This window comes from Ctenopharyngodon idella, chromosome 3 (assembly GCF_019924925.1).
Source record: "Ctenopharyngodon idella isolate HZGC_01 chromosome 3, HZGC01, whole genome shotgun sequence".
Classification (NCBI taxonomy): domain Eukaryota; kingdom Metazoa; phylum Chordata; class Actinopteri; order Cypriniformes; family Xenocyprididae; genus Ctenopharyngodon; species Ctenopharyngodon idella.
In genome coordinates, this window is record NC_067222.1 from 20898465 (window position 1) to 20925952 (window position 27488).

Genomic DNA, 27488 nt, shown 5'->3' on the forward strand with positions numbered 1-27488 from the left:
CCAGCTGAGACAAGTCTGCGTATGACTTCCACCGCATGTCTGGCTGAAAACGAAAACATTTGGCTAGACATTCCTCATTAGCACTCTTTAATTCTGTAGATCAAGAACAGCTTTCAAGAAATTTCACGTGGTTTTGTGGTCAGGCATACCTGACCACCTGTGCATAGGGACTCTGATAAAATGCATATGGGATAGCTTTTTTTATGGGTTGTTCTTTGTGTTACAGGCTATAGGCTTCAGTTTCTTTAAATTTTTCTCTTTTTGCTGTCTTTCCCTGGTTGTTCATGTCAATATTAGAGGAGACTAGTCCAGCTTTTGGAGAAAGAACCACTTTATTGTGTCAATATGGTATATTCATAATATTATGTTTTAGCTCTTCATTTTGTTTGTGCACATTACTTGCATCTTACAGTGGTAGAAGAGCAACCCAGTTCAGTGCTACTTTGTACAAGTTGTTAATTTCAAAAGTAAATTTTTAGGAAGAAAAGAGAATATTTCAAATATTAGTGGTGAAAAGGTGAGGCCCCAATATACTTCAAGAGAAATCGGAGAACAAACTGGTGTGATGCCATTTCAAATGGAGGCGCCGCGTCCTTTGACTTTGAAATCTTCTCCAGTTTATTTCTTCTGTTCAGTCTGTCAAGGTCAGACGTCCATGAGTAAAAACACGATGGAGAGCCGCTTTAAAGTAGAAATTGAAGTTATAATTCTGATTGAAAAAGACAAATTCCAAAGTTTTTCATGACTAATACTGTAAAGCTGCTTGCTTTTACACAATCTATTATATAAAGTGGTATATAAATAAATGTGTTGTGACTTTACAGGAGTGCCAAATTGCAGAGCTTGTGCAAACTATGATTTCTAGCCAAGAGTTTCTCTTTATGTTATTAATAATGTTGTTCAACATTCCTGTAAATTTCAGTTTCATTTGAATAAATGTATTCACTTTTGAATGTGCGCTCACTTTTTACTTTAACTTTAGAATTCGTGATCACACATATGCTACTCAGTGTAGGGAGCGTTTTTTGTCAGTGATGCCCAGGATCGCACCCAGTTGCGCACCAAATCCTCTGCCATCGTCTTGCCAGTCATCTCTCCTTAGTCTCATCACGTGATATGTAGGGATGGGACAAGAAGTCTGCATCGCGATTCATGGAACGATTCTGAGATTTTCTGAATGCATTGCAATTCTCTCTCGAATCGATTCTGAGCTTAGTCTTAACAGCAGATGGTGCTCTGTGCTAGTTTTTAACTGCACGCTCAAATGCTCATGAAGAAGAGCGCTCGTGCGTTTGGCTCTGAGAATGTACTTGCACCTCAGAATGCTTTTATGATGCAAGATTAATGTAAACAGCCCTCTGCAAACACCCTTGTAATTGACTTCAACCATTTCGAACTTTATGAATAATTATTTTATAGAAGGTTCAAGTAGTGTGTGTAAGGAATTGGAAGCAAGCAGAGTACAACTGTTTCTAAAGCACATAGTGCCATCTGCTTTTAAAAACTAAGCTCAGAATCGATTCGAGAGAGAACTGCAATGTATTCAGAAAATCTCAGAATTATTTCTCGATTCACGATGCATCGATTAATTGTCCCAGCCCTAGCAATAAGTGAAATCTGACTCCTGCTGCACTGTGCTGCTGCGACTCTGCAGCTCGTGCTGCATATGGAACAGAGCAAATGCTTTCAGTTTATTATTGTAGTGTTCGTTGTCCAACTGAACTAAATGTTTTTTTTCTATACAAAAGCAAAATGACAGTTGGGCGGTGCCACGGTGCGCAAGTAATGTAATCAGTGTACTTTAGTAGGTCCAGACGAGCAGGTGTCATGAGTACACCCAGGTTTAACACGCTATTTTAAGGTTTCATTTTGTCCAATCCCGCCCTCAGTCTAATACGAGTTTGACACCCATGCTTTAACCTATGACATCATGAAATGTCATGCCAACTAAAACAAGCACACTTAATCTAATTGTCTGTGTTTGACAGCAGAGTTGTGACCTCTGCCTGATCTCTTAACATGCTCACCTCAAATGAATGTCTGGTTCTCATCTTGTATTTAGACCTACAGCTGTGTTGGAGGTCACATTATTGATTTGTTAGGAAATATTGGCCTAATTTCATATTGCACCGTTAGGGGATTTCAAGTAAATATTTTACTGATATTCAGGCTCATTTTCAGAGAATATATCAAGATATAAGTTTCTTTTCTTACTTTTTGTTGTAAGAACAATTTGCCAGTTGTTTCCTTTAAACACAATGTGATTCCTTTTTCCTTTGATTTTGGGGTGACATATAAACGTAATCTATACAGGCTTTGTGAGTTTCACCCATGTAGTCAGTAGCTAAATGTCAAGTAACGCAAATGCAAATGTTTCAAGTTTCTGTTTTAAGCATAAACCTCAGTAAATTTAGTCATATTTGTGCTTAAAACAAGAAACAAATTTGCCAATGGGGTATAAAATATATATGTTCTTTGAAAGCAATATCAGTATTTTTAGTTTAGTCGGTAGTTAACCATCTTGAGACCCTAGTGCCGTTACTGGTTTAAAATTGCTAAATATTGGTCATTTGTGCTCAATATGTTGCTCTTCTGCTCTTTCATTGGATTCATAGGATCTTTAAAAGCAGTGCTGTTTATAGTAGATGACACTGATGGATTGTTAGGAAAATTAACTCCGCTAAACTACATGCTGTTTATGGGTGATTCAGATGGGAAAGTACTGCTGTGTTGATCAGATAGAGGCTCTTAATGGTTTACAGTTGGAAAAGCTTGCCAGGGTTTGTCTCTAGCGGGAATTAAATTGATAAATGGCTATAGACTAAAATACACGTCGTCTTCTGACAAACAGTAGACTTTATTAAACCTTCCCTGCCGGAAAATCCAACTTAAACTAGTTGCTTTGGAATATGTAAGCTGGTAGCTTTTCTAATTAATTAGTTGTTTTTATAATTATTTGTTTTCAATTCAATCACATAATATAGCTTGTGTAAAAGTGATGCAAACCTCATATTCATCTCACTTTTCTGCTCTCTTAAACTTCTCAGATCAGATGTGAACTTTCCGCTCGTAGATAAATTCGGGCTCTGTTCGCAGAGCCACACACAGCAGTGGTCTCATTTGGGAACAGATCTTAATGTTTACCTGACGCAGCTCAAAGTGCACCTAGGCAGTCGTCCAGGCTTCCTGAGGTCTGTGTTGTTTAGTCTGAGCCCACTACCCTAAACCTTCCTCCACCGGTGCACGACGTCTTTTTCCTTTTTGTTGAAGTGTTAAAGGTCTGGGTTATATGGCCCGGATCTTTGGGTTTCCCCTCCACATTTTTGAGCCATATACCTCAGGCAAGAGAGATACGTATATGATATGTCTTCTCATTGTTGTGGTTGATATTGTCTCATTTCTGATTTTCATGACATGAGTATGAGAACAATGTGTGTAATCTTTTGGATTTAAGAGAAAAATCTAAAGCTGTTTGTTTTTTATTAACACCATAGTGGCAGCCAAAGGGCTTTGCTGTGGGTTGGGTGGATTTAGTGTTCAATTTGGCGAAATCCTTCCTGGTGTGATTAGATGAAACATCCCACATACCTTCATTAATTTAGGTCATCAAGTTAATCATAAGGTAACTATACTTAAACTTTCATTCAACCTGAGTGTGAACAATCAGGCAAATATTTGTTTTTTTGTTCTTCTCCCAGAATGTTTTGGTTCAGTAAAATCTTGTTCCTGGAGGTTTCGCTTCACATAAAGTATAAATGTTACCAACAGTAAAGCCCTTCAAGAAAAATGTGTGTGGTCAGTTTTTTTGCTGAAATAAACCACATGCTTGTCAATTATGATTTCTTCATCAAGATTGAGGAATGCCGACCTTCATGTTTCATAGATCATGCAAATTGTTTTTATGTTTTTAAAATTGTTGATCAAATCTAATGTAGTTTGATATGGCTTTGATGCAGTGATTCCTACAGAACTATTTTGTCCACACTTCAAAAATGTTAATGATAACTTGCAGTTCAGTAAATGAATTGATTCCATTAAAGATTTGTCTTGATTTGTCAGTCTTTTTGAGTGATTCATTAAAAGGAACCAGTTTATATGAGTTGTTTGTTCATGAATTGGACTGTGCTGGTTATGCATTGTTTTATGTTATGATTTAGTAAAAAGAACCAGTTCATAAATTTCATTCGTTTGTGAATTGGGCTACTTTGGTTGAACTATATATTTGATTTAATTAAAAGAACTGGTTCATAGAAGCCATTTGTTTGTGTATCAGGCTTGTTTTCTTGACATTATTTTGCTTTAAGTTGCCATTTGTCTTGTCATATTCAATTCAACTGCAAACATACATTTACAACTAATAAAAAGTATAATTTATTTTGTAGTTGTGCTGGTGATTCAAATAGAGCTGAAACAAACGATTATTTTGATAATCGATTAGTTGGCCGATCATTTCTTCGATTAATCGGATAAAAGACCAATTTTGTTTTTTATTTTATTTTGTTGACAAAACACTATTCCACATCCTGCCCAACTCTGTCCTTCAAACAAACGTGCCAACTGAATGCTATGAAAACATATAGTGAATATATATATATATATCTATGTTATATATGCAAAAGAGCTATAAAGCAAAAAGACAGTTTAAATCCCCACATTAAAAATGAAGATAATAATAAAGACGTGTTACTGTCATTTCTTTATCCTGTAAGTGTAAGAAACGTCTTACATTTAACATTCAATTACACGCTGTTATCCCTTTTACAGTTATTACTCTCATAAAATACTTGAATTACATATTGACCTTTAAACCTAAATTTACTGCCCAACAACAGAGATTTCAGCAAAATGAAAATTTTTGTGGCAAATTTTAGTTGTCTTCCTCTCTAATCAGTGCATCCCATCTGTTTGAAGCGCATGCGCTCATTCAGTAAAGCTTGAAGTTTAACGCAGATTAAGGATGAGCCTTCATGCAAAATGGAAATACTCATGTGAATTTGTAACATTTACAGATAAAGATATAACCGTAAAAAGAAAGTTTTGTGCATTTTGTCCATAGAAATGCGTTATTCAGTTCTGTAATTTGATGCGACTTGCAGAAGTTTTCCATGCAAGGTGGGCAGACGCAACTAATCGATAATAACATTCGTTGTCGAAGGATTATCAATTTTATCGATTAGTTTAGGAAGGTTACTTTGTTGTTTCAATCAACCTATTTGCGACTGTACTTTGTGAACTTAATTTTTTTTATGTTGTGCTTCTGCTATTTTGTGTCTCTGACAATATACTATAGTTTTAAATTGTAAATGTACATGATTCAGACCCAGTTCCACCAGGTAAATTTTTCACTCAAGATGTAAATGTTGTCTGTCACGCAAACTTTCATTGTCAGCGTAGGCCAATCCCTTGATTTGTGACCCAAAATAAATGATGCACAGTCTGAGATGGCAACGACAGAGGAATTCTGGGATAGCCACTGATGGTCATTAAGTCTCTTGTGTTTTCTTTCAATCTTATGTGGCCTACAGTTTATGACTAAGAGGTCTCTCAGATCTCTGACTAAGAGATTGACCTAGACACTGTAAAGAAGTTAGTGGAAAATGGATTCCAGAACTACGATCCGATCCGATAATGTCTCCTGTAGCACTTATGGCAGCAGTATCTCAAATGGTCATTTGAGTTCACCGTTGATAAGTGCACGTCTTGACTCAGAAGTGAGCTCAGCCAAACAGGATGCCAAGACGCAGCCTAATGAATGAGATACCAATCCAGTGAGTGAGAAAGCAAAACTAAATCCTTCCCTACTCACGAAATCACGAAAGGGGGGAAACCAGAGAGTGCGGTAGCAGGAAGTGAATTCGAGATTACACCTAGCTCTCCACTAACAACGAGTCGACCTCTCCACCCTTCTCTCCTTTCCTCAGTCGTCTTTCCCGTACTGTTTTAAGAAGCAAAGTAGGAAGGAGTGGCGGAGAGAAAGGAAGCCTTTTGTTTACAGACGAACAATGCTGTGAATAAGAGCATGCGGCCCTAGAGCTGGAGCCAAAACATGGCTCAGACGGGCAGGGCAAGGCTGGGCCGGTCCGCAGATAGTGTGAGGGGAAGCGGGGTAAGAGAGAGACAGACAGGGAGGAAGGAGGCCTGCATTCCAGTGAGATGCCTCAGCCTGTTTGGAGTGACTGGATTATACATTCAGAAAGTCGTGGATGAACTCACAGGCAGATATTTCAGTAAGGCAAGCTTTTAGTCAGACGACCATTTTGTTCCACCATAAAAGACCCCGTGAAAACAAAATAGGAGCTTTATGGACTTTAGTCCATATTTGTTAGTTTTGAGGCTATCTGACTGTATGCTAGTTCATATATTATATTATGCAATATATGTATATATACACATATACACACACACACACACATGTATTGACTGGAAAATAATCACAATTATTTTATTCTATTGATAACCATAGTTTTTATGGTTCTACTCAAATTTATACATCTAATTACTTTGGTGGGTAGGTTTTATTTCATGATATATTTAATAAAAAACGGTATACATCTTTATGCATGAAAATATATAGCTGTTTTTTATGTTAGAAAGGGGATCATCATATGTGGAGGTCTGTGGCATAAAGTTTGGAAAACTCCTGCTCTAATGTATTGAGACCCACATAGTTCAGCCTTGTTTTGAGAAAACTTAAGGATAGATGTTCCATCTCAGATTGTATCCCAAAGTAGTAATTATCTGAACAACATTCGGTTTTAATGTGCCTTCTCTCTCACACCCCCACTTCCTCTCCACTGTTGCGTTCCATTACGCAGCTTTCACATTATTTAACCACTAACTCCATTTTATTCAACCCCCAAATCTTCTCACAATTCTTTATGGCCTTAACCATTTATCAAGCCTTTTTGGGAAAAGACTCCTTTGCAGTCCATTGGTGGTTGAAAACTTTGTAATTGTCACCATCAATGTTTTAATTACTGTTTGTGAGCTTTGTGGATGGGAATTAGACTTGAGTTTGGTGATTTAGGTACAACCCGAATTCCGGAAAAGTTGGGACATTTTTTAAATTTGAATAAAATGAAAACTAAAAGACTTTCAAATCACATGAGCCAATATTTTATTCACAATAGAACATAGATAACATAACAAATGTTTAAACGGAGAAATTTTACACTTTTATCCACTAAAAAAAGCTGGCATGGGGGCAACAAATGGCTGAAAAAGCAAGAAATTTTGAAAAGATTCAGCTGGGAGAACGCTTAGCAACTATAGTAGTCAACATTTGAAGTGGATCAAAACCTTTCATCAAAGCTGTTCTAAAACCTTCTTCTTAGGACAACTTAGTTCTTCAGACAACTTTGACGAACTTTTTTGATCCACTTCAAATGTTGACTACTGTAATTAAGTTAATTGATATCAGGTCTCTAACAAGATTAGCTATAAAAGGGAAGTCTTAGAGAGGCAGAGTCTCTCAGAAGTAAAGATGGGCATAGGCTCTCCAGTCTGTGAAAGAGTGCATAAAAAGATTGTGGAAAACAATGTTCCTCAACGTCAAATTGCAAATCTCATCATCTACAGTGCATAACATCATGTCGGAGAGCTGCTACGACCATTGACACCTTTAGTTGACATACTACTGCCACCAGAGGTCGTGTGTCTGTAGGTTTTACAGCTAACCTGAGTTGTCTCGTGTATTCTTGCCATAAGGCAGGAAAGATGGAAAAAGTAGAGTACAACAAAGCAATTCTTCACATCCCACTGTTTTTATTTAGGACAGCTGTCTCATCACATGTGCTCTTCCAAACCAAAATTCAAAATAATTGGAAAAAAACAAATAAATAAACCAACGAAAATACTCAAATTAAACTGTACAAAACAAACATGCTGAGAGCAGCAAAACACAACATTACTAGTCTTCAGACAAGCAACAGCCCTTGGCCGTCCATGGCCCAACTAGCCCCCTTTCCCCAAACATACCCAGTTTGTATACAATCTTCCCGCTATACACTAGCGGATTCTACCACCCATAGGGGTTGATTAACACCCATGACAAGAAATATACCATTATACAGCAACAGTGTTATTCAGATGCACATGTCAACATGTAAACATAAGCATAAATATTATCTTTGATCAAATATAAACCATACATATTACAAATAAGACAATGGCCATTTCAACACATTCACATCAATCTCTGTCCCAATAAATGGTATAATCGCTAATTAAGAGTAATTGGTGATATTCACGTGACGTCATCATTATGCTCCCAAATACAGGACCAGACAGGTAAGTTAGACTATGAAAAGTATTAAACAATAAACATATAAAAACTCATGTCAAATCATAACATAACCCATAAATAAATACACAATAACACTGTGAACTGATGTTCACGTGATGATTGCCTACATGTTCATCATCACACATCATCAAAAGATTCAGAGAAACTGGAGAAATCTCTGTGCGTAAGGGACAAGGCCGAAGACCTTTATTGGATGCCCGTGGTCTTCGGGCCCTCAGACAACACTGCATCACTCATCAGCATGATTTTGTCAATGACATTACTAAATGGGCCCAGGAATACTTCCAGAAACCACTGTCAGTAAACACAATCCGTCGTGCCATCTGCAGATGCCAACTAAAGCTCTATCATGCAAAAAGGAAGCCATATGTGAACATGGTCCAGAAGCGCCGTCGTGTCCTGTGGGCCAAGGCTCATTTAAAATGCATCAAAAGGGATCAAATTTGAAATGAGCTCATTTAGTGGATAAAATTGTAAAATTTCTCAGTTTAAACATTTATGTTATCTATGTTCTATTGTGAATAAAATATTAGCACATGTGATTTGAAAGTCTTTTAGTTTTCATTTTATTCAAATTTAAAAAACGTTGCAACTTTTCCGGAATCCGGGTTGTATTATTTGACACCTTCATAGCACGGTAGACAAGATGATATATCAAGCCCTCCATTTTCTCTGTTGGAGATTTTTTGCCCCTGTAGTTAAACCTCAATTGATGGTAGTGCAGTTTTTCATCAAACAGACATTAGGACAAACTTACATTGCACTAAACCAGTTGAGCTTGTTAGTAGTAAAAACTTCGTAAACCTTTGGGGAGCCGTTCTCAAAAGAAAGATGGGATTTAGTTTATTGTAATATGGCGAATTCCCAGACTTTGTGAAGAGAATTGGGATTAGCCGAGAACAGTGACCATTGTGCCATAGTTGGCGTGATTGGTGTGTTTTGACAGTGTACAAAAGTGTTTTTGACAGCTAATATTTGTCTTTTTGCTCAACCGACGGGTCCAATCATATCCACTTCACCTCTCCTCTTTTCTTCCCTCTTGTTTTTGTACGTGTATTCACAGAAAGGATGACACAGGACTTCCAGCAAGACCAATAAAATATTGATGTGCCGCCCTGTACATGTGATCAACTATTTTATCTTTTTCCAAAGAAAGTCATGATCCACTTCTTAGAAAATTGTCTAGTCATTCATGAGACGTCCGCTGCACCAGACACGAAGAGCGATAACATCTATACTTCAGTGCTATTTTGAGCTCCCGTTCTGCCAGAGGGAGAGCTGATGACTTGGTATCTGGGTTAAAGTCAAAACGAGCTGAGTACGTCCTGTTTTCCAGTTGTGTTTAAACAGTTTAGATGTTACTTGGACATGGTCATGTCTAGATGGGAGCCTTCTCAGAGTTTCTCTTGCAAAAGTTTTCACAGCATTGATGGTTATCGTCTAGACCTCCATTTTGGTTTCACTGTCACGTTTGGGCTTTGTTAAATTGGGTTTCACTCTCATGTTTGCTTTTGTCTCATTTTAAGACTACTTCAAAGATGATAAAACATAAAAAAAAAAAAACAGTTCTTTCGCCACTTACAGAGTCCACATGTGATTCAGAGAACAAGAATGCATGAACGTGACACAGAAAAAGAAAAGCAGAATGGAAGAAAAGGGCCACGTGTCATGGGAATGATAATGTATGCATCCTGTAGAGCTGGAAGCTCGTCGTCTGTGGGAACGAAGCCCTTTAGAAAGTTGTTACTTTTCCAGAAGTCCTTCGAGACTTTGCAGAAGAGCAGTCCTTGAGTGCTTCAGCTATTTTCACATTGCTTCTCTCTGTCTAACTGCACGTTTGTTACCCTGCCTTCGTTTTATCAGTGCTTTCTGTGTTTTTTTCTCATTTTCTGTGTCTCCCCATTGAGCTCTACGGATCTCATCTCAGTCCTATCTTTGTCTCAATTCTTGATGCAAAGAAGGTGTTTGTGACGGACACAGATGCACGTTGCAGCCGCTTTGTCCAGCTCTTCCAGGCCCCTTGATAAGGGCAGAGCGACGGCTGCTGGTACTGACCGTGTCACTTCCCTTTCCCGTATCAGACTGCTCTCTGTCACCCTCAAACCGCCACTGTCTTTGTTTCTACAGCCTAAATTAACTACTATCTTGCCCTCTGGACACACACACACAAAGCCACACACAGTTGGACCTGAAAATGGCTTTTTTGATTAATTCAGGGAGTCAGTGATACTGAGTACCCTAATCATATATCTAAGAACTGTGGGAAACCTGGGACTGTTTCCCACATTTTTAACATCTTTCAACTCATTTTTATCACCGTGTGTTCACAGTGTATTGTGGTGCATTTCCATGTATATATTAATTGTTTGTATTTTTAGTGTTTAAGTGCTGTTTGGTAAGGCAAGCATCAATATTACTGTTGTTCCATGTATTATAATTCAGCAACATTTTACAGCATTTAAATGTATTTTTAATTTGTGTTTGGTTATTTAAAATGTTAAAAATGTATTATATTTAGAAGTTAACATCAACTGAGATTAATAAATTATGCAGGGCTGTCACGATTCCTCGATTCAATTAGAGTACTCGATTTTTAAAAATCCTCGATTAAGTAAACATTTGGACAATATTCAGGATTTGATCTGCTGCATAACAACAACAATCACTAGGCTGTTGGCGCCCTCTGCAGGCATTTGTTATAATACATAATGCATTTTTTATTTATATTACCACAAAAAATACAATTACTTGATTTATCGTCAAAATAATCGATCAATTACCAAAATAATCGTTAGTAACAGCCCTAAAATTATGTAATTTTTTTTTTTGTGATACTTCATATTTTAAGTAATGTTAACAAATTGAACCTTTCAGCAAGTGTTACTGAAATTGCCTTTAAATATTTCTAGTTATGGTCAGTTCAAAAGTATTTCTTTTGCTATAAATTACACTTTGTGAGTCCTGTTTCTTAAAATGATTTTTAAAAGTCCTTATCCTGTCGTCACAAACGATGGGATAAGGACAAATTGTTTCAAAGCTGATTATAGTTACTTACGAATTTTAACAAGGTGCATAAATGTTCAACACTGAAAACAATGCGTTTAAAATGCTAAATTAATAGCAGTTTAAAAATTGATATTTGGCAATATTACAAAGCCAAACATAGTTTTTTTTTTTTTTTTTTCTGCCACCCCTAGTATTTCATAAACACTGAAATTAGTTTGATTTTACCTTTAGTTCAGCCACTGTGTTAAAACTTTATATTGTTTGTAGCAATGTTCAGTTCTGCATGCCCTTTCTTTACTCTCAGTAGGTAAAGGTAAAGCACTTTTAAGTGTTCATTGTTCTTGGTTTCAAGTAGCTGATGTTATCTGATGTACTAAACTAGTGTTGCATATTTTAAGAGCGTCACAGAAACCAGTCAAACCTTTTTTTAGTTTGCTTTGAGACAGGAAAGAGATAAAGATTGACAGAATCTAAGGCAGGTTTTTATCTGTGGTTCGCTGTCAGTACAGTGGTGTCTTGTCTATTTATATGAGCGTACGCATTGATGTTTCATGACTGATGAATTGATAAGTGTGTATAACTTCATTCATAAATGAACATCTGTGTTGGGCCAGATGCTGTTGCTCGGAGGACAGATGTGTCAGAATTTCACTTTGCAAGTGATTCACAGCCAGTTTGATGAAACTCATTTGTAGGAATGAAGATTGGCTGCATTACATGCTGCCAGCCAGTTCACTATACGTCTCACAGAAATACTGATCTGTCAGTGCAGACAAGGAGAAATGGTGCTTTATGAACTAGTGCTGTGGGTGAGATTGATGGTGTGTGTTTTTTTAACTGCTTGAGTGCATTTCACTCAGAGAATTTGGCATTGTTACTGATCTAGGAACCTCTTCAATGAATAAAGGACTTTAGTCAGAGAGGATGCCATGTTTAGTCAAAATTAAATTAAAGTTGACATATTTCCTTAAATACACAATCCTGGTCTTACTGTAAACTTTGGTCCATGTTGTTCCAAAGAAATTCTAAATGTTTCATTAAAATGTATTGGAACTTGCTCCGCCTCTTAAACAACTTTTCTTTTTAGGTGACATCACCAATCCCTTATTTTTTTTATTAACTTCTGTATTCTTTTATGTTTTGTGTGCAATCCAATCATGTAGCAGTGCACTTTTTCTTGTTGCATATCCTGTTTCTCTCGGAAATACATATTACAAAGTAAAATCGCTCCATGTTGACTTCAGTTTGATGCAACTAAAATTAGGCTGGCTGTGAGTAGAGTTGTCAAAAGTACTGACTTCAGTACCACGTCTGTACTAAAATTTAAAAAAGTGATGCTTTGAGCACTGTTGAGCAGGTTCGTAAACACCTCTGATTGGCCATTGTGTTGACGCGCTCATCAGATATGTCTGTGATTGGCTTCAATGGTCAACACTTCAAAAACATGTTGTAAATAGTCATCAATGAAGCTCTTCACCAAGCGCTTACACAGATACACACGGGAGCGTTTGAAAGCAGGCGTCTATCGCTGACTGGTCTATCACTGGACTACTTACAACTTTTTTTGAAGCGTAGATCATTGAAGCCAGTCACAGGTTGGCCAATTACGATTTGTGAGGGATAAATATCATATACACTGAAAAAATTACTTTGAAACCAAGTCTCACTCAGGTTTTGCTAGTGAATTTCAAAAATAATTACTAATAACAGCAAATAGCACATAGCAAAATAGTTGTCAGCAAAATGAAGGGAACACAACAAAAGTTTGTACTGCTGTGGTATTGTTGGAAAAATTAATTTTCCCTGCCGTCTGCACACGCAATAAGCGGGCGGGGAATATGCTAATGTTTCGTTGTGACTTCACAACGAAACGGCTTGGGACTCGTTTTACAAACAACTCGTTTAATTGACTCCGAGTCGACTCTTACTTTTGAGAGACGATAACTTTATATACGGTGCACTTTCAGATTTAAAACTTTGTTTTCATTCTCTTAGAGCTATGTTACACACTACATGAAAGGTAATTTTCAAAAATCCATAATAGGGGCACTAGTGTTGGTTTTATGTACAACTTTAAGACATTTTTTGCAGTGTAGATGTTTGTGTTTGTGTAGATGAGTGTTGATTGTTCAGTCAACAAAACGAAAAATGCCTTTCCACATTTTAAGTGGACTAAAACTTTCAGAAAATCGTGTAATTTAAGATGAGACAAGATAGTGAATGAAAGTAATGTCCTTCATTCCTCAGTCACAGCTTTGTTTTCATCAAATTAAGTATGGTGTGTACTCCGAGTGTATTAGAAGGGCAGTTGCTACGAATGCTAAATGCCAATGTGCTAATAATTCAGTTGTTTTCACTCACAGTACTTGCTTTTTAAAATTTCAATGTTTGTATTAATTTCCTAAATGCTCTGTCACTAGTTGCTTCATGTCAATAATTAATGGAGTTGAGTGCAGACGAGGTGTTGAAGGCCGAGTGTGTGTGTGAGTGAGACTTCCATACAGAGAGAGAGAGAGAGAGAGAGAGAGATACATTCCAGATGGTGGAATGATGAGGTGGGTTTCACTGGAACGTTAAACATTCCCAGGGATGTTTGCAGAGAGAAATTCTTCCTCGACTGCGAAGCAAGCATGTTTCCTTTTTATCCGATCCCTCCCTCTCCTCTTTCTCTCGCCATCTCCCTTCCTTTTCTTGGTTTCAGACCGTCGCTATCATCACCTGCTGCAACTGTTCGAACCCTTCACACAAGTCTCTTCACTTTTCCTGCCACAGTGGCCTGATCATTTTTATTTTTCTCTGTTTATTTCTCCAGCTAACAGGGAACATTCTTAGAACTTTAACGTTCTGGAAAAGGTTCTTTCAAAGTTACGAACAAACGTTCTTCTGGTAACATTAATAAGAATGTTCATTCAGAATTGTCTTCAGTAACGTTCTCAGCACAAAAATGTTACTTGTACATAGTTAATGAAACATTTTAGTTGGATGTTCATTTAACGTTTTTTAAATGTTAATTGTTTCAGAATGTTCAGAGAACATTCAAAAGTAATGTTCCCATAATGTTTGCAAAATTATAAAATGGGATGTTTTATCTGTATAACCAAGAAAAACGTATTTAAAACATTTAATAAATTATATTTAGAAATAACGTTGGCATAATGTTGGCATAAGTTTTTGCTAGCTTGGGTCTAAAGGCTGTTTTTTAATGACTCAGCTTTTCTATCACAGGGATAAATTAAAAACAAAAATATTGTAAATATTGTGAAATGTTTGAGAAAAATACATGCATGCCGAGGTTGGAAAAAATACACACGCTTACATTATTTTATGTATGTATTTTTTCCAGTCCTTTCATACACATATTTTTTCTTATATATGTGTGCTTTGTTTGTGTGTTTAATTCTCGCGGTGCATGTGCGAGTTGAGGAATAGCCGCGGTCGTACCGCAGACAGAATCAATAGCAGACTCAGTATGGGTGTTTCCAAGTCTGTTTGGATTTGCTAAGTAAAGTCTGCGACTCACCTGCACATGAACATTTTCTCTGCCCTTTAACCTCCTCCACACATTCCAGTTATTCTTACCTTCTCAGCTTTCTTACATCTGGTGGGGTGAACTGCTTAGTTTTAGTCTGAATACCTCAAATGTGGTCCTCCTGCCCTCTAGTCGCCCTTCATTCCTGTCTTCATGGTTTCTCATGCAGTCTGTCCTCCCTTTTTAGCTTTTCGTCTCTCCCTCAAATATCTGTCTGCCCTCATTTACTTTTTTTTTCTCTCTGTCTCTCTTTCATTTCTTACTAGTTGTAGACTATTGTCTGATATTTTTTCTTAGTTTTTTTTATCGATATTGCATATGTATAGCGGATATTTAATTGCCCATGCTCATTTTCACATTTTTACATTTAAATTACATTTTCCTGCCAATCACTTTAATCTTTAAAACACTAATAATTTAATAACAATTTAAATGTAATCTCTAAATACATTTTTATACTGCACATTATAATGTTGTAATACCTAAATTCACTTTTAACATTTAAATTGATTGATTTCAGTTTGTAACTTTTTTTTCCAAAGCATTTAGAAAAAATAGCATAGAATTTTAATTTTGTCCATTACGTTACTGGCTCAGCATCCCTACTTTTTACTACCACTTCCATCTTACATTTTGTCAAGTCTCTTGCTCCCTCAGTCCATGGTAATTGTCTCCAAATGCTCCTTGGATTGTGTCTAAGCCTTTTACAATCCAATAATCAGTATTTTGAAAGGTTTCACTGTCACAAACGGGGAAAAAAACAAAAACATTTTTCACTCTTAGTCCAAGTTATGAACCTCACGAGTTGATCATTTTGATCCTCAATGCTCTTCAGATTTGTTGTTATTCGTAAGCAGTGTTGGGAAGGTTACTTTGGAAATGTAATAGGTTACAGATTACCCTATTTAAAATGTAATAAGTGGTGTAACTATCTCAATTACTTTATTAAAGTAATGTAACTGATAACTTTTGATTACGTTTCTAAATTTCTAATGAATGTTTTCAACTGTTAAACATTTTCAAACATTTAAACCAGGCAGGGTTTAAGTCAACACTGATTACTGTCAGACTTTCAAAATCCTTCATCACCTGAATTAAGATTATAATAATTTAATTTTAAAGCACAGCTACCACAAAATCAGACTTTAGCACCTCTTTTTACTTTGAGATCATTCTGAGGTTAAATACAGATTTAAAATCATAACAAGATATAGTTTAATAGCTATGATACTGTTTTTGAAATCAAATCAGAAAACACTGGCATCTAACAATGCCTTGGGAAAAAACAGTTAATCTTAAAAAATAAAGCATATACATAAACCCAAATAGGAAATAAAACAGTTATTAAATAAGTGTGTGTCCTAAACTCCTGAAACATTGGTGTTTCATATTTTAGAGCAGTCAGTGCAACTTGGTAAAGAAATCAATGAAACAAATTAATATTATTCAACATATCCTAGCTTTTTACAGAAAATATTCAGATGTAACCCCCTTTGTAATCGTTAACATTTTCATAAGTAACTGTAATTTAATTACACATTTTTTCTCAGTAACTGTAACTGATTACAGTTACATTTATTTTGTAATTAATGTAACATGTAACTAGTTACTCCCCAACACCGTTCATAAGTGTTTCTTAATCTCTTGACATTCTCGCAGTTGTCAAAGGAAGAATAAAGATCTCCCTGGAGTTGCTTGTGGTATCGTATGGGAAGCTTTAAACTGAAATCTCTTGTGTTAGCTGACAGCTCAGGCCAGTTTGAAGTCAGAAGAACTTTTTTATTTTAACTCTCTGAGTTAAACTGAATATAGGACAGCAGTGGGATGTGGATCAGAGGGCTTTTTTTGCATCTCTAATACATTGTGAGCTTGATCTGAGAGTGCTGAGCGCTGTAAGAGCCACGCTATGGATTTAAAAATCTTCTTGGTGGTTTAAACACACTGAGATCCTAAAAATACAGATGTTTCGCAAATATCTATTTCGAAATGTCCAAATAATGATGTTTTTTCCCTCTTTTCTCTCTGCAGTTCTGTGCGCAAAGAACCTGGTGAAGAAAGACTTCTTCCGTAAGTATCCGTCCTTCATAAATACTGAGAATGTGTGTGTGTGAGAGAACGAGTGAACTGCGAGAGCGCTCTATTCCTGTCTCCGTGTCTCTGAGCGGTGTTTTAGCAGGGCCTCATCTGTTAAAAGTGTGCAGAGAGAGATAAGTGCTCTTCCCCCACGAGACAGCAGAAATGTGGGTCAGTTCGGAGAGACAAAGCAACCGCTGGTTGACACATGTATACTTGCCAGTTTCTCTGCCTCGACTCTCTCTACCCCGACAAACACAAACAACCAAGCCCACATCTGAAACACTCATCAGATATCAAAGACGTTGAGAGAGACGTTGTTAGGGGGTGGGAAGAGAGACAGGTACCAGGCGAGTCTGGTGAAAAAAGGAGAAAGTAAAAAATGTAGGAGCAGAAATGCAATGTTGGCAGACTGTATGTAATTAAATGAAGAGATAGTCTCTCTTCTCTTTGTGAAACTTCATGCATATCTTTCACCTCCTTCTCACGCTGCAGTTGAATTCATAAAGCCACACAGATCTGATTTCTATTGATGTAGCCAAAATAACAGAATATAAAAATATAATAAAAAAAGAAAGAGGAAAAAAACAATATTTTGAGGAAAAGTGTTTGTTAGGAATAGGGATATGTTATAATTCTGGCTAATAATCTACTAATAATTAATTATTTTCCTGTAATGGCCGATTAAAAAAAACAAAAAAAAACAGCTAAAAGCAAAAAAAAAATTAGATTTTTTGTCACGTTTTGATGTGTCACAATATTATAATGTCAATTATGAAATATAGATAACTGCTCATTTTGAAATAACCAATATGGCCAACATTTTCAAATTTAATTTAAATACTAAATCTAATTTAAACAGCATCAATACTAAAGCGCCGATCTAGAATACTATATGTGTATTCAGTCTGATCCAAATATTTTTATGAATGCATATATTAAATCACCACCAGTGTCGGTTGTAATGCAGGAAATGTACTTTTTGGAAGTAACAAGAAAAGTAATCCTTCGAATAAGTAACCCACGTTAATTATGTTCATTTAATCGCTCTCATTGTAATCAAAAATAAATTCAAACTAACCTTAATAACCATAAAATGTAGCAGTATCGTTACATAACTGATATAAGTATTAAGTTATATACAGTGCATTGAGAACATCTTCAGACCCATTCATTAAAAACTGAAATATGAATTAATTAATAATATTCTAAAGTATTTTAGCTGTAACATAACAAAATGTGAAAAACTGAAACGACCTTAATACTTTCTGAATGCACTGTAAATAGTCTATAATAATATTGTGTGGGAATAACACAAAGTCTAACATGTTTCTTGACAGTCTCCAACTCTCCATTTCTAGTGTTAGTGCATCTGTAGTATTGGAGCTTTGGTATTTTGGATTCTGCTGCCAAAATTCAAAATTTCAATCTACATAATGAACTGAATTGTCTTGTATTCAGTGTCGTCTCAGCTCAGAAGATGTTGTTTCTGTATTTTTCAGGGCTGCCAGACCCCTTCGCTAAAGTGGTGGTGGACGGTTCAGGGCAGTGCCACTCGACAGACACCGTGAGGAACACTCTGGACCCCAAATGGAACCAACACTATGACCTGTAAGAGATCTTCCTGGTCTGATTGCATTCAATGGGTTTCTCAGTCACACACACCCACTATCACACCTTGATTTCCTTTAAACTTGATCCCAGCTCAGTTTAAATGTGTGAAATATAAACCTGAGACAAAAATGTTTAGAAACCAGAAGCAGACTGATTTTGAAGCACACAGCCATCCGTCCAGTTATTTGAGTCTTAAAGATTTGGCTTTTAATGCTGTTGTTCTTTCCTGTAAAGTGTCAGACTGTGTCATTAGACGCCTTGTGTGGTTTTGTTTCGGTAATTTTTCTGTGTGAGTCACCACAGAGAAACTGAGCCTGTTTTTGACATCACGTGTGCTTATGGATCATGGGTCACCACATTGAAAACATTTATATTGAATAGGAAACAAAAAAGCAGAATATTCTTCTGTAATACAGAATATTTCTTACCATCATGTTGTTCCAAATTTGTATGATTTTTTTTCTTCTGTGGAACAAAAAAGGGGATATTTGGGTGAATGTCTGAGCTGCTGTTCTTCCGTACAATATACACTTTGTTCCAAATTACTATTAAGTGACATATCAGTAGGATTTTAGTACAATAAACATTCAGATTGTAATTTTTTAGAGAAAGTGTTTGTTTTTTTATTTCTCGTATCTTTTTAGATTACTGGTATCAATCTCAGACAGGTTTGTTAAATAGTTTGCCAAGTCTTTTTTGCCAAGTTAAGTTGTTCCACATGATTAAGCAAGTCACATTATGAGGAGGAAGAAAGATCTTTCTGAAGATGAAAAGCATGAAATAGTGCAAAGTCTTGCAAGTAAATAGAGATTGTCAAACTGTCAAAAGATTTGTGTGATTTAGAGCACAGAAGTTTCTGTCAAACAAATTAATTGTATTAAAAGGGCAGCTATAAAAAAAAAAAGCCAGTGTTGAGCAGCAAACAAGTATTAAGAGCTGCTGGTGTCTCTGCAGTCCCAAGAACCTCTCAATGCAGGCTGGCAGTTGTGCATAAAGTTGCATTTGTGCTACCCCTAACCAGAGCTCACAAAGAGAAATGTTTACAGTGGGTTAAGAAATACATGAAGACTCATTTTTAAATAGTTTTATTCACTGACAAGTGCCGTACTACAATGGATGGTCTAGATCAGTGTTTCCCAACCACACTAATATGCTGTGGAAGGGTGTCCAGTGTGCTGTGGAAAATGCCAAAAAATAAATAAATACAATAAAATAAATGCTATACCATTAAGAATATATCGTCGCTGTCAGGCAGAAACCTCGTTTCTCTATCCTTAGACATTTTTGTTTTATTTTATTTTTAAAAAATTAATGCTATTGGTCACCCTTTACGCCTGTATGTGGGTTTTACAAACATGTAACCAATGAAAAGGATCTAAAAGAGCTCGTAACTCCATTGGATCCCCAAACTGTCAGTCAAACCTCATAACTCCGCCTGCCTCTATCGTGAATGAGGTGTCGAACGCAGATCTCTGCTTGTTTACAACGTAAAGGTAAATAAAGAACTTTTTTCAGCGTACAGTGTTTTCTTTGCTCAAGAAACACTAAGTCTATAACAGCTAATGTTTTATGTATTTGAAAAGCAGAGTCTGATATTTCCCATCTAGTTGTAGCCACTATGCTACTGTTTTAAAAATCTATTAAATCATGAGATTTTGTCCAAATGTATTCAACAACAAGAAAAACTGAGCGCCCATATAGCTAGCTACAATAAACTTTATAACCTGTAAGATGCGGCTACTCCAGTGACAGACAAAATATGTCATTCAATCGCTGGTCAAAAAGTTTACAACTCCATCTGAGTTTGATTTTCATAAAATGTTAGTATTAAAATGACATATGCACACAATACCAACTTTGATGAGACGGTGTTTAATTATTTAAAAAATATAAGGTTTCCACCCGACAGCCGCGATATGTAAATTTGTTTTATCATCATCATTAACAACAACATATAGCTACCTATATATAACCTAATTGTGTTCCTACTTTACTTCAGCTCAAGTTTTTACATTAAATGTCAGTACTACTTTTAATATAATATCCAGTTTTAATATGCTATTTGAAGCAATGCATGTTTGTGCAATTTTGTTGTTTTAGTGCATAGTGTTGTGTCCCGTGGGATTTTTTTACTTATCAAAACTATGCCATGGTAAGAAAAAGGTTGGGAAACACTGGTCTAGATGGATTGATTTCTGGATGGTTGGTGAGTGGCCACCACGTTCCAACAAGAATGCGATGTCAAAAAGGAGCTGGTGGGTGATGAATTGGGCTGAAATATTGAGAAGTGTGATGGAAGGTCACTTTAGGGTCTCTCAGAGTGTCAAAATGACTTTTGCAAGATATGTGGAGTTCATAAATTTGCTGTGGTATAAGAAGAAGGGTAGTGTCTTCGGTTTTTAATGGAGGGCAACGCACTATCCCATGCTGCAAAAACCACCCACTGTAAACGTTTTGGTTAGGGGTGGCTAAAATGCAACTTTATGCACCACTGATGAAACATGATTTGTTTGTGAAAATGTTTGTACGCAGATTTCATGCACAAGTTTGTCCGTACGGACCACATTTATGGTGCTTTTTGTCTTTGAGCTCGACAATAATTATTCGTTGCATGGACAATAGTGGTTTAAATATTTTTCCAAATATCATCTTTGATCTCTGTTTAAATATTGTGTTTAGCAAAAGAAAGAAAATCATTAAGGTCTGGAATGACACAAGGGTGTGTAAATAATGGCAAAATTAAAATTTTGGGTTGAACTAACACATTAACATGCACTTGCAAGTAACTGCAGGGTTTTTTCTTGAACCAGTGGTGTACGATTTCTTCCAATCTCTTAATCAATGTAGCCCATCAGTAAAGCTCCCAGCATCCTTCAGGCTTTGAGGATTTAGGTCACCTCCTCTGGAGTCGACGGCTCTATCTGTGGAGATCACAGAGCGGATTTCCATGGGAGTTTGGGCATGGGTGAAAAATCCCATATCCATTAGTTATACTGTACACTTCTAGCTCTATTTACATTTTTAAAGAGGTTTTATTAACAACTAAGAGTATAAACTGGAATAAAAATAGAAACTTTCCCTCCACACAGGCCTGCCACTTTTCCCACAGACCAAAAGCTAAATGTAAGAGAGGATGGAAAGCATAAGAGGGAGAGATACAATGAAGGTCGACGAAAAAATAAAGCAAGCAGATTTCCAATACTTGTCCCCTTCTCATGTTGAGCTGACAGCCGGCAGCTAGAGGAAGCACACGTCTCCGTTTGTTTGGTTGCCAGGGCAACAGTAGACTAACCCTCACCCCCCAGGACGGCTGTCGAGTTAGCCAAACATGTCACGTCTGTCAGCGGAAAATAGGCCGCCGTTTCTACAGCCCTCCCCGCAACCCAGAATGATGGGTGGGGAAGAGAAAACCACTGAGATGCTTCTTAAATCCTACATCCTAAATACTTAAAGTAGACTGGAATTTCTGTTCACCATCAGTGTTTTAATAAGTACCTTTGAAGTCAAGTTATATGTTAGTAAAACTGTGATATGCGTTAAGTACTCCCATAATGCACATCACAAGGGTTCAGTTGTCGTTTTGTTGGCAGGGAAAAACAGTTGAAATATAGCCATTGTTGAAAGGTTATCAAGCTGTTTAGTGGTTTTGTTATTTTTGTTGAATGTCAAGACCAGCAGAATGTCAAAATCATTTAGATTGACAGGACAAGATAACAGAAAAATAACTGCTAATGTGCATAATGAACAATAGTACAGAGAGTCAAAAACTTGCTGATAACTGAAAACAATACCAACAGAGATTAACATTTACATTTATGCATTTAGCAGATGCTTTTATCCCAAGCGATTTACAATAGAGCAACATAAGCAGTAAGATTAAAACATTAACCTAGATGTGAGGAAACTGTTAAAAAATGAATGCAAGAGAAGATGCACTAGATATTTAGGTCAGAGCCACTTTTTAGAGATGCAGAAACTGGTAAAAGTTATGCAATAGAAATATACTTCTGGAAATTAAAGCACAATGCATGAACATGGTGGGAAACTCCTGAATAAAGTTAGCTTAAAGCTGTGACCATTCCCTTAATCCTGGTTAGTTATTCAGCTTTACCTGCACAGAACCTGCTCATTATATTTGATGATTTGTCAGTGTATAAAGGCTGTATGCTCTTCTTTTTTGGATGTCAAGATATGTTAATGTATTTAAAATGATCGTGCTCATTTTAATATTTTTTTTTGTGTGTGTGTGTTTAAATTGTATTATGGTTGTAGTGTTGTCACGATACAGGAATTTCTAACTTCGATAGGATACCTTGAAAAATATCGATATTCGATACCATTTTCGATACCACGGGGAAAACTGCCGTACAGATTTTTTTATTAATATCTCAGAATTTTATAATAATTTGGGTAATTTTGCTGCAGTAGCTTTCACACAGCACAGGGAGGCTTTATTTGAAACTAAATTTGCAAAAAAAAAAAAAAAAAAAAAGAGACAAGTGAACAGTCATAAAATAATAAATAAGAACAAATAAACACATTTGCAAACAATAGCATAAATAAATAAAATAGAAGAGACAAATGCAATAAACATGGCTTTAAGTGTTTCAGGTGGGTCTAACAGTAGTATTCAGTTAAGAAACCCTACAGAAATTAAATAATGTAAATGTAAAAAAAACAACACTGGATGGTCTTCATTGTAAGAATTAAATACAGATTAATGCTTACTAATAAAGTTAGTAGAGCAGCGAGTGATTTCCTTAATTTTGTCTTTTGTTTTTTGATTAACATGACAGACAGCAGCAGGTTCATTAGGTTGCTGTCACTTTAAGAGCTTGAGCAAGGATCTACTCACCAAGAGGGGAATTTTGACATGATCAAATCATGATAAAATCATAATCAAATGATTGATAATGTTGTGTTTATTTAACTGCCACAAAAACCAAGTCAATTTGGTACTCTCAAACTGTTTGAGAGGTGGCTTTATGAGAGCGCCACATATAAAGAACAGTGGTGCACGCAATTTTGGTGTGAGCGTGAAACCTGCGGGAAAGAGTAAAATTATGTGCAGTACAAGGCAAGCAATATTCAACTGGAGCGAATGAGACGAGTGACACTCGCACAATTTCCATGGGAATAAACTGAAAACGCTCGCTCTGCTAAATACCAGTGGACACGCACCGTTAGGCGGGTGTGTGTCACTTCGCCATCGGAGAGAAAAGAAAGTGAGAACACGCACCTGGTATTGACAGTGTATCGATACTGCAGTATTGGAATAATTTAAAATATTTCAGTATCGATTAGAGTTGTCAAAAATACCGACTTCGGTACTGTAATTTTAAAAATGTGATGCTTTGAGCACTGTTGAGCAGATTCGTAAACACCTCTGATTGGCCATTGTGTTGACGTGCTCATCACATATGTCTGTGATTGGCTACAATGATCAATGCTTCAAAAACATTGTAAATAGTCATCAGTGAAGCTCTTCACTGAGCACTTACACAGATACACACGGGAGCGTTTGAAAGCAGGCGTCTATCACGGACCAGTCCACTGACAGTGCTCAAAGCATCACATTTTTTAAATTTCAGTACCGATTGGTACTTTTGACAACTCTATTATTGATACTTATCGAAATATTGATATTTTTGACAACACTACAAGGTTGTGTAACTTCTTGACACACATATGCCTGTGATAATTTTTTTTATTTTTTATATTACACTGTTTTTAGACCCGTGAAATCAAGGTTTTGGTTAAAAAAAATTTTTTCAAAAAGATTACACTTGTATAAACTTGGCACATATGTTTTAAATTCAGTTTAAAAGAAATATATTTTCATTATATTGGCCATATCTTTTTTTGTCATTAACTCATCTACTGAGCTGGGAAACTATTGGATTTGATGAAGGGTTATCAGAGAAACTTAAAATGCACAAAGCCATAATTATCTGTTGACAGCACAAGTTTCGGGTTTATTGTCTTGGTATTTGTTTTGCTCTGTCACCTTTTGGTCTGGTTGGGTAACTTGTTGCTACAAGCTGTTGTCTGGTATAAATAAAATTTGGCGTTAAGACTCTCCTGCATATTGTGAATAAGGGCTGTTATGAGCTTAGACTTCAGAGCTGGTGTTTGGCTCTGTAGATGGTTGATAAACGCTCTCCAGATCAGAAAGAAGTGCATTGATTGTTTGGGTTTGTTTGGGCTCATTCTGGTCAGAACATCCACTGAGTCATTGGCATTCTGTCTTCTTGTTTCTTTCAACCTACCCCCTTTTCTGCCCTTTCTCTCTTTACTCATCTATCGCTTCGATTGGTTTTCAGTCCAAACAAGATCTTTTTGCCCAGGGATTCTGTCCCATTGGCAGGCTTACAGAACATTCAGACTTTGCTTGGACGTTTTTTTGACAGGCTAGCTCCTTTTGATGTCCAGTTCTTGAGGTGTTTCTGTTCCCTGACTTTGAGGGAATCATTTGTTTTGTCTAACACCGTGCCAAAATATTCAGACAAACCAGCTGAGTTTTATGTAGGAGTTGATGAAATGCAGACAGTGGTAAGAGAACAAGAGAACTGCACTGAAGTTCTTGAAGTTCTTGGTTCAGATCTTGCTGAAATAAGATTTGGGGTGTTTTCCCCCCCTTAGAGTCCTGTTTACAAGAACCAAACCTTTAAGTGGACCAAGACGTCAATAGAGTGAACCCAGTTCTTTTCTGTTTTTCGGTTTCTTCCTCTTTTCATCTTCATCTACTTCCTGTTTGTCCCTTTCTTCCTTTCTTTTTGTAATCTTATTCCTCATCACCTTCTTCCTCACCTCCTTCCTCTTCTTCATAGTTTTCATCTACTTTGTCTTCCTCTTTGTCATCTTGCTCTTCTTCCTCATCTTCTTCCTCTCAATAGTATTTCCTTTCTTATTTTTCTTCTCTTCTTTCTTGTCCTCTTCTTCATCATCCTCTTCCTTTTCTTCATTTTCATCCACTTCTTCTTCCTCTGTCAACTTCTTGCTCTTCTTTGTCATCTTCCTACTTCTTCATTGCCTTCTTCTTTTTCTTCTTCCTCCTCTTCAGCTATTTCCTTTTTGTTGTCTTCTTCCTCTTTGACTTTCCCTTTGTGTATTCTTTTTCTCCTTCACCACCTTCTTCTTCCGCATCTTTGTCGCCTTCCTCTTATTCTCTTCCTTCCCTTTTCCTCTTCTTCTTCCTCTTATTCATCTACTTTGTCTTCTTTGTCATCTTCTCACTCTTCTTCCTCTTTTTTATTGTCTTCTTTTTCATGTCATCATCTTTGCCCTCTACGTAAAATTAAAAATAAGCAGCTGATCTTCTCCTCTGAGCCGCTGCATGTAATCATGTTTCACAATAACGTTCTAAGCAAACTGTCAAGACGGAGACGGTCTGAGTTTGGTTTGCTTTAAAGGCATCATAATGGATCATAATCATAACTTCTGTATGAAGTCTGATTTAAAGTGACATCTCTTGTTCTTTCTCCAGGTATATCGGGAAGTCGGACTCCATCACCATCAGCGTGTGGAACCATAAGAAGATCCATAAGAAACAGGGAGCAGGATTCCTGGGATGTGTACGACTCCTCTCCAACTCCATTAACCGACTCAAGGACACAGGCTGTAAGTGTCTGTGTTTGTGTGTATGATTGGCTTAGAAACAGTCTGTTAGTGTGTGTATAATTAGCTCAGAAAACATGGCTCGGGCCGATTTCAAGTGTACTTGTGTGTGTACAATTGGCTCAGAGAGGTTTTAAGTATGTGCTACAATGGCTGTTTGTGTTAAGTGTGCAACCTTTAAATAAAACACACGATAGCAGTGTTTTTGAACACAATAATACATCGTACTTTGGCTGGAGACCACTGTCAATCTCAGATAAATGACGTCCTGTTATTTGTGTATCACTTTCTTGTCGGCTACACAAGAACCGGTGTTTTTTGCTCAGGATGTTTAGGGTACGAGGGCCCCTGTCACAGTCTGTCTGGCTGTGTTCCAGCTCCACATTGTGTTTTAAGACGATTTTAAAAGCAGGCTTTCCCTAGAAACCCTCCAGCATGACCACTGTCCTGGATAAGCACAGGAAACCCACAGCCGCTCCCACAGCTGGAAGTGATTCAGTTCACCATTTCCTGTTGCACCCCTCTGTCTCTCTGCCATCATTCTTTCTCTTTCTTTTCTCATTTTCTCACTCTTTCTCCCGTTCAATCTATCACTAATAATTTGGGTCTTTATTAGGAATTTTTTTTGGTCTTTGCCATTATTAGCTATTAAACTATTCTTATTTTCATCTACTTCCTCTTCCTATTTATCTTCATCCTCCACTTCTTTTTTTGTCATCTTCTTTTTGCTTTTCCTCTTACTATTATTATAAATTTACTACATTTTACATCACTGTATTGATATTGGCCAATATCGATTATTTTTAAATTATGATAAAGTTATGAAAATGTACCAGTGAGCGCTATATCGGTATCTGCCAATATTACGATAAATGTACAGTAATTTATTATGATAAATGCAATATATATCGATGACAGCTGCGTTATTAAATAAAAGTTTTAATACAAAAAAAATTACAATACATTTAACTCACATTTTTAAATTATTTTAGCTAGTCTGGTCAGCTAATTATTTTTATAAATACTTTTTTTTTTTTCGTTTTTATTTTAGTTTTTGTTATTATTTCTATATCAGTGCATTCCTAGTCTTTAATAAAAGCTAAAGATTCACATTCAGCCATAAAATACCCGTCGTCATTTTTCGCAGGTGCTTGACCATATGAAGGGGTTTAAATGTGAGTTGAGTGTTTTGGGATGGGTGAACACTCATCCAGCCCTGTTTAGTCTAGCTGTGCATCCTGATCTGTGTGTGTGTGTGTGTGTGTGTGTGTGTGTGTGTGTGTGTGTGTGTGAGAGTGAGAACAGATAGTGGCCTCTCTAATGTCTGCAGGCTACTTGTTATTC

The 27488-nt window shown here is 36.6% G+C and overlaps 1 protein-coding gene across 1 annotated transcript in view; it reads left to right on the forward strand.

The window, feature by feature from the left end:
- smurf2 (SMAD specific E3 ubiquitin protein ligase 2) overlaps positions 1-27488 on the forward strand; it is a 58505-nt gene that overhangs the window by 8695 nt on the left and 22322 nt on the right. Inside the window, exons 2-4 of the mRNA XM_051885040.1 lie at positions 16869-16907; positions 18416-18524; positions 26014-26147. Coding sequence (XP_051741000.1) covers positions 16869-16907; positions 18416-18524; positions 26014-26147 — 282 coding nt within the window. The remainder of the gene's footprint in view (positions 1-16868; positions 16908-18415; positions 18525-26013; positions 26148-27488) is intronic.